Source organism: Triticum aestivum, chromosome 3A (assembly GCF_018294505.1).
Source record: "Triticum aestivum cultivar Chinese Spring chromosome 3A, IWGSC CS RefSeq v2.1, whole genome shotgun sequence".
Lineage (NCBI taxonomy): Eukaryota > Viridiplantae > Streptophyta > Magnoliopsida > Poales > Poaceae > Triticum > Triticum aestivum.
Genome location: NC_057800.1, coordinates 359,338,241 through 359,346,803, shown reverse-complemented (window position 1 = coordinate 359,346,803; position 8,563 = coordinate 359,338,241). Strand labels below are relative to the sequence as shown.

Below are 8,563 nucleotides of genomic sequence, written 5' to 3'. Positions count from 1 at the left end.
AGCCGGCCGGATTGCGGCTTTGAGCCAGTTTATCAGTCATCTCGGGGAGAAAGCTATCCCTTTATATCAGATGCTAAAGAAAACGTATGACTTTGTCTGGAGTGATGCAGCTGATAAATCGTTTGAGGATTTGAAGAGGCAGTTAGCTGAACCGCCTGTCCTTGCGGCTCCGGTCGATAAAGAGCCTTTACTGCTATATGTGGCTGCTAATGCCCGGGCTGTTAGTGTGGCTATTGTTGTGGAGCGCAAGGAGGCTAGGAAGGAGTATCCGGTTCAACAGCCGGTTTATTATATCAGTGAGGTGCTTATCGAATCAAAGCAGAGGTATCCGCATTGGCAGAAGCTGGTGTATGGGGTGTTTATGGCAAGACGGAAGCTCAAGCATTATTTTCAGGGTCATCCTATCACAGTGGTGAGTTCAGCCCCTCTAGGAGATATCATTCAAAACAGAGAAGCAACTGGCCGGATTGCCAAGTGGGCTATTGAGCTTGAACCTCACGGGCTCAAGTATACACCTCGCACAACAATCAAATCTCAATCACTCGCGGACTTCATCAATGATTGGACAGAGTTGCAGGCACCAGAGGAAAAGCCAGATAACACTTATTGTACTATTCACTTTGATGGGTGCAGGCAATTGGAGGGCTCGGGGGTTGGAGTCATATTAACTTCCCCACGAGGTGACAAGTTTTGTTATGTTCTTCGCTTAATGTTCCCTTGTACTAACAATGTAGCTGAGTATGAGGCCTTACTCCATGGTCTTTGGATGGCTAAGGAGATGAACTTAAGCCGGGTTAAGTGCTTCGGTGACTCGGACCTAGTGGCTGAACAGGTATCTAGCACTTGGGACTCTAAGGACCCACTCATGGCTGCATATCAACGAGAGGTGGACATAGTGGCTGGTCATTTCAAAGGTTATCAAGTTGACCATATAGACCGGCGAAAGAATGAAGAAGCGGACGCTTTAAGTCGCCTAGGCTCTCAGCGTAAACCGGTGCCACCTAATGTCTTCCTCGACGTACTGTATAATCCATCGGTCAAGATACCCACAGAGGAGGAGTTGGCTATTCCTGACCCGGAGGCCGAATTGGTGGCAGCTTTGCATGTTATACCGGATTGGACAGTCCCGTACTTGGCTTACATGAACCGGGGCGAGTTACCGGAGGATGAAACCTTGGCCCGGCAGATAATCCGGCGATCCAAGTCAATGACCATTATCAATGGGGAGTTACATCATTACAGCGTTACAGGAGCAATTCAGCGTTGTGTGTCTCCTCAAGAGGGTTGTGATATTTTACGAGAAATCCAGGAAGGAGATTGTGGTCATCACGCCGGTTCAAAATCCTTGGTGGCTAAGGCTTTTCGTCACGGCTTCTATTGGTTGACAGCTCATGCTGATGCTGAGGATTTAGTCAAATAGTGTGACGGTTGTCAAAAATTTGCACGCCGCGCTCATGTTCCGGCTCAGGAGTTGAGAATGATTCCAATCACTTGGCCGTTTGCAACTTGGGGCTCGATATGGTTGGACCCTTTAAGAGATCCAAGGACAAAAAGACCCACCTGTTGGTGGCGGTTGACAAGTTTACCAAGTGGGTAGAGGAAGAGCCAGTCAGTAAGTGTGATGCAGCCACGACGGTTCAATTCATCAAGAAGGTGATCTTCCGGTTTGGCTTTCCATAGAGCATTATCACGGATAATGGTACTAATCTGTCTAAGGGTGAGATGGAGGAATTTTGTCAATGTGAGCATATTCGGCTTGATATAGCGTCAGTGGCTCACCCCCAGTCTAATGGTCAAGCTGAGAGGGCAAATCAAGAAATTTTGAGAGGTATCAAACCCCAGCTTATGGTTCCTTTAAAGCAGACACCGGGTTGTTGGGTGGAGGAGTCACCTTCTGTGTTATGGAGTATCAACACCACACCAAACAGATCGACAGGTTATACACCTTTCTTCATGGTTTATGGAGTAGATGCGCTTCTTCCTAGTGACATCCGTCATGACTCGCCCCATGTGGCGGCTTACTTTGAAGCTAACAATGAGAGGCACGCCAGGACTCACTAGACCTGTTAGATGAGGAGTGTGATCTCGCAGCGGCACATTCGGTGATTTATCAACAAGATCTCCGGCGTTATCACAGCCGCCGGGTTAAAACCAGAACTTTTCGAGAGGGTGATCTGGTGCTCCGGCTCATCCAAGATCAAGCTGATATGCACAAGTTATCCCCACCTTGGGAAGGACCTTTTGTGGTCAGCAAAAACCTACACAACAGGTCATACTACCTTATCGATGTTCGAGAGCACAAAGACTCAAGCAAATTAGAGGAGGAGACCAAGCGGCCGTGGAATGTAGCCCTTCTTCCGCCTTACTATACTTGAGCCACAGGCTCTTCTTATGTATATACTTGTGACAATGTATATATTATATAATAAACTGGAGCCTCAGCTAAAGCGGGGTCTCTGTTCTTTTTTACATCATGTGTGGTTCCACAGGGGCTTCTACTGACAAAGCGGAGTTTTATTAACCCGGCCCATAAGGCCACACAGATATAAAGGAAGTCATAGGGGGCTTGGTTGTCTTCACACCATAGCTACACCTCTTGATCGGTCTAAAACCAAAAAAGGGATATCACTAGGGGGCTTGGTTTTTTTCACACCATAGCTACACCTCTTGATAGGCTTAAAGCCAAAAGGAAATGATGTGGAACCAACGAGAGTCTGTTGCATCAAGCACAACTCAAACATAGGTAACCACAGAGCACAACTCGAATATTACCTGGGGGCTCCTTGCTTCTCAAAGAACAATGAGCTTGCACCCTTGTAATAGGCTATCAAGCCAGGCTTGGAAGCCAGGTGTATTCACCTAAAACCCCGGGTTATCCTGCCTCTTTAAGTAAGCCACTCCGTCCAGGTAAACCTGGTATGACCAATCGAACGTTTGACAAGTCAATCTCACAAACCCTGAACTTGTCAAAGTTAAAATGGTGATTGGTTAAAGATTGAGGTCCATCTTAAAAGGCTTTGCTAAATGGTATAACTCAGCGGCCTGGCAGCCCATGAAAAGCCTCGATTTAGGGCCTGGCAGCCCATGAAATGCCTTGCATATTTCTTTTGTCTTTGCTGTTTTTATAATCTTTTAATAAGGGATTTATGAATATTTTCTGATAAACCGGTGTTTAGTACAACCCGGCGTGACTTTCAATGCTTAGTTGTCAGTACATGATCAGTTTTAAACCGGTAGTACATTGCTCCGGTCTGGTTTTGACTAGATGTCACCAACATTATACGAACAAATCAGCGGCTATTATAGCCCGGATTGGTTTTTATATGAACCGGCAAGAGGGCAAGGAGTCATCAACACTCCGGATTGGTGTTTTTCACCCTTATTATACAAACAGTTGGTTAGCTAACGAGGTATGTGACAGGTATCATCTATTTTTACAAATCTTGGTTGTCCATCCAAGTTATGTATATATTTTTTGGGCATCATGACCCATCCAGTGGTAAACCACTAGGACACTTTCAAGTTCTTATATGCAGGAACACAACTCATAATGGACTATGCATAAATAGATCCCAAAGGCAGAACACATTTTCAGGTATCAAGCAAAACAAACATGCTCGATGGCATGGCAGATAAAGGTGTTCATGCTATCCTATTACAAGGCGCTTTAAACAGCCCAAAGTGAATAATTGTTTTCAAAGAGTGGAAGACTGCAACTGGTAAACCGGCCACCGATTTAGGATTCCTCATCAAGACAGCTTGACGATTGAGGGTCATCTTGCACGGTCACATTCTCTTCATCCCTCCCCAGACGCTGGAAATCAACCGTTGACCAATCGATTCCGGTTAAAGCTTGAAAAACGGCCTGTTCATGGATAAGATTGGAGGGGTCAATGTCAGGAGCGTAAGTATGCTTACGGATTGGTGGCACAAGATCTTCAACATTATGGATTAACACGGGCTATCTTTTTCCCTCAGCATCATAAACCAGTTGAAAATGAGATAGATCGGTATCCTCCGCCAGTTTGCTTGCTATCGGCCGCATCTCCTTTGTCAGCCTTCGGAGATCGTCGTTATGGAAGTCTGAGCCGTCTTCTTTCACACCAGGATAGCCTTTGATGATATCTGCCGGTTCAAGATCCGGAATCCACGCCTTGGCCCGGATTAGCGCGGTCAGTGCTCCTGATCTTGCGGCTGCTCTCTTTAGTTCATTGATCTGGGCAGGTAGCATGGCCAGCTTTTCAATAGTTTCATTTACCAGCGATGGCGGAGGCTTGTTATAAGCTGTAGTGCAAATGGCTCGTTGGGATCCAGAGAACAGCTGTTCTATCAACGTGTAGGCCGCTTTAAGCTTCATCCGCATGTCAGAGCCCAGATGAACAATGCGGGTCCCTTTCATGGTTAAGCATCAGTAAACCGGTCATTAATAAGATCTTATGAATTAGACAAACTGCACGAGAGGGTACTTACCAAATACAGGGGAAGTCATGGCGTTAATCTGCCGCTTTAAGCCGGTCAGTTCTTCAACCACCGGCTTCAGGGATGCCTCTGCATCCTCGGCCTTTTTTGTTAAACCGGCCTTTTCCGTCTCCCAGTCTGCATGCTCTTTGTTAAAGGATTCTTTCAGCTTCTCCATACCTGCTAAGGCATTGGTCAGCTCTTCTTTGGCTTTGGAAGCCTCTGCTTGCTGAGATTTACATTCTCTTGAAGATCCACGGTTTGAGCATCCTTTTTACTCAACTCAACCTACAAAGGTGCGATATATCATCAAAACAGGTTATGAAGTACCAAGCGTATAACAAGTTATGCACTTTGTACTTGGGGGCTAATGCCTATTTGCTCTATCATCAACATAGTTTTCACAAGTCTCAAGTACAATGCAAGCATTATCCTTAGCACTTGGGGGCTAATGTACATCTGTTCAAAGTTGACGCATTGATTCAAGACCTGGTTTACTTTGGAAAGATAAACCGTCCCTTGGGGGCTACCCCAATGAAAACTACAGGAATACAATGTTAACGTACCGATTTGTTTCCAAAGATCATTTCACATATGAAGGATCAGCATGCAAGGGTTGAGATTTACAAAGTCCCGATTTATGATTGTTATCATAAACCGGCCCTTGGGGGCTACTTGAGTTGATATTGACAAAATTGGATTTATGAAAAAGGGAAGTGATGAAAATACCTCATAGCGCTCCTTCATCAGGTTCAATAAACCGACTTCATAATCACGGTTTGAGTACAGACGGTTTAGGAAACCAGAGTGGAGCTCTTGAGCACTAAGATGGGCATAGCTGGATAAATCAGTGCTCCATTTGCCTTTCTCCATAGCAGCACGCTCTTCCTTGGCACTATGTTTTGCCAAAATTACAGGATTGCCAGGAGAAGTGTGACCAATACCAGTAATGATAACCTCGCCTTCTTTGTCTCCAGCAGCCTTTTCTGGAGTTGATGGAGTGTCAGTGGTTCTCATCGGACTAGAAGGTCTGTCATCAGTCCGGATTGGATTGGATGGTTCATCATCTGGCACAGCAATATCAACTTCTGCTTGTTCATCAATATTGTGATCTTGAGGGGGTGGTTCATCAAAGGTGGCTTCAGCACTTGGACCCTCCGGTTCAGCAGTCTGCTCCGGTTCAATAACCACCTGGTCTTCGGGCGGATTAGTCACCTAAGCCTTTTTACTGGGTCTAGCTTTGGCTCTAAAAAGAAAAAGATGCAATGGTTAGCATAGCGGATAAAGTACGAAACATCAAAGGAAGGGGTGAAATACTTACCCAGCTACGGTCTTGAGAGGAGGGAGTTGGGTCGCTGTTGACCCGCCACATGATGAAGGAGGTGTCACCTGATAATTCAAATCGGACAGATTAAGAGGATGTCAGAAATAGCCTGCCTTGGGATAAGAAGTGTCAGAAGCAGGTGAGACCTCAAATCGGCGTTTCCGAACCGGGGTGTCCGGTAAACCGGTCGAAGTAACCTTTTGGCCGCTGTGCCGGGTTATGCGGCGAGCCTCATGCTGCTTCTTCTTCAAAATAAATGTTGGATCCAAGTGATCAAGAGGATGTGAAAAGCTTACTTTCTGGATCGCTTGACGGATTTTTTGTGTTGGCAGAGAGTCTGAACCAGAGGAAAGGATAATTACCTCTACATCGTCAGCTTGGCTGCCCTCCATGTCCTCCTGATAAGTATCACTGTTAATGAGATGCATGAAAAGGGAACCAAGTGAATCAAGTTCTACCTCAACTTCCGGTTCATCCGGGTCGTCATCCAGTTCCATGCTGATGCGTTCAGCTGCCTTCCACTTGGAGGTTTTCTTGACGGCTTTTGTTTTAGGACGAGAAGGCTTTGCCACTTTTTCTTGAGGTTTCTTCTTCCAGAACGGATCATCACCCTGTTTATAAACAATCAGAAGGGTACTCACAGGTTGCACAGTCTAAAAGATATCAAGTGTAAAGCGGAAGGACAGTACTTACAGCAGGCGGTTTGTTTTTTGTGTAAAAGGGGTCTAAGCCGGTTTGGCGGCAGACAGCTTCCGATTCATTCAATATCTTCTTGACAGCCTCAGTGACTTCTTCATCGGTTAGCTGAATGTTGATGTGACGTTGGGAGTCTTCTACTTCACAAGTATACTCGCACATTAAGCCCGAGCGGCGACTTAATGGCAAGATGCTCCACGATATCCAACAATAGACAAAGTCTACACCTGTTAAACCGTTGGCCAAGAAGGCTCTCAGCTTGGCGAGTTGAGGTGCATATGGGGCCCGTTCCTGGGCACTTAGGCGTGGTGGAAGCGGATGAGTATTGGAAAGCCGATGGGAACGGTAACCCGGCAGAGGATTCTCGTCTTCAGGGGAGGTGTCTTTACAGTAGAACCAAGTTTGATTCCACTCTTTGGGGTGACTGTGCAGGTTGGCATGAGGAAATTCAACCTCTTTTTTTTGAATGGAGACTCCACCGAGTTCAGTATTGGGCCCGTCTACAAATTCAGTGCGCCGGTTCAGATGGAAGAAATCCCGGAACAGCTCCACAGTTGGCTCTTCTTGTAGGTACACTTCACAGAACACTTGAAAGTTGCATATATTGGATACCAAGTTGGGTCCAATATCTTGAGGATGGAGTTGAAAGCTGGCAAGCACATCCCGGAAAAACATTGACCTGGGCGGTTTGAAGCCACGGCCTATGTGATCAACAAACACCACTACTTCCCCTTGCTTAGGGGTGGGAGGATTTTCCGGCCCAGGAACTCGCCAACGGATCTCGTTCTTCTTTGGTAAGGTGCCGATTTTAACCATACCATTCAGTTGCTCCTCGGTAACCTGAGAGGAAGCCCAGTTGCAGGAATAAAACTGCTTGGCCATTGCAAGTGAAAAGCTGAAAAGAAATACTAGTTTACGATTCATTCATGGTAGTGTATAAGGTGCAACGGGATAAAGAAATCCAAGTATGTAAATTTCGTAAACCAGAGGATGATACAATGATGAATGCCAAAGCGATAAACGGAACAAAGATATACACATACTGCTAAACCAGAGTATGGTAACGGGATAAAGGGATTGCCGGTTTACAAGGGAACTAATGGTATGTGATAGATTGTTTTCTACAAAGGTAAACCGCCTATGTAATGAAGAGGATACAGATCTAAGGCAGGAATGACTAAGTAAGGTAAAACAGGTTTCACAAGATTCCATAGAAATTTTGGATCTACTGTAAGACAGGCACATCAAAAAGATTTAGACCTAAAAAGGTTGATCCCAAAGCAGTTCAGAAAGGTCCAGATCAGTTTTTATGCACATAAGGGTTTTTTGTGATAGCAAAGGATAAGGAATACATCAAGCTTGAGAGTTTTTCCATGGACTATGGAGGAACAGGGAAGAACAGTGCCGGAGCTTCGATGAACTCCGATGAACAATGAAACCCTAGATAGATCTATAGAGGAGGAAAGGGAAAGACTTACAGCGGCTGTGGCAGCAGCGGAGGTACGCTGTGGCTCTCTGGTGCAACCAGGTTGATGCAGCGGCCAATGGAGAGGCGGAAGCGAAGCTCGGCGACAACGGCGGCGCTCGGGTGCGGAGGCATCGCGAGGAGGAAGAAGAAGCGAAGAGACAGAGGGAAAAAAGGAAATGACCCGTGGCCCTATTTATGGTAAAGGGGGGAGGTAACAGGCACGAGAATCAAGGGGTCGGAATGTTGGATACCTAACAGGAGTGGTCACCTTGATTGTCAGAGGCTCATTAACTGAAGGTGAGATGTACCATTTTTTAATAACAAGATGATGTCATGGCGATTTAACATGATCCGGGAGTATGACGTCACGGCGGTTTACAAGACCAAGGTGAAGGTGCAAGAGAAGATTTTTTCTAAGTGTTGAAGATTGACATGAACAAGTTCAAATCAATCTGGGGCCTAATGTTGGGGATATTACTACTGGACATAAATCGGCCAGGAGTATCCGGATTAACTCCAAGAAGATCAGAAGCCCATGAAGACGTAAGGATGGTGGCGCATTACGAAGGCCCGAGGCCAAAAGGTGAATTAAGGCACGTAGATGTAAACCAACTTTA

At 45.9% G+C, this 8,563-nt stretch overlaps 1 protein-coding gene across 1 annotated transcript; it reads right to left on the bottom strand.

Moving 5' to 3' along the window:
- Positions 1-3,895: 3,895 nt before the first annotated feature.
- LOC123058335 (uncharacterized) lies at positions 3,896-4,649 on the bottom strand. Its single transcript, XM_044481085.1, has 2 exons — positions 4,471-4,649; positions 3,896-4,392 (listed from the first exon to the last, which is right to left on the bottom strand). The coding sequence occupies exons 1-2, from the start codon at positions 4,634-4,636 to the stop codon at positions 3,962-3,964; spliced, it is 597 nt and encodes a 198-aa protein (XP_044337020.1). The 5' UTR covers positions 4,637-4,649; the 3' UTR covers positions 3,896-3,961.
- Positions 4,650-8,563: the final 3,914 nt, after the last annotated feature.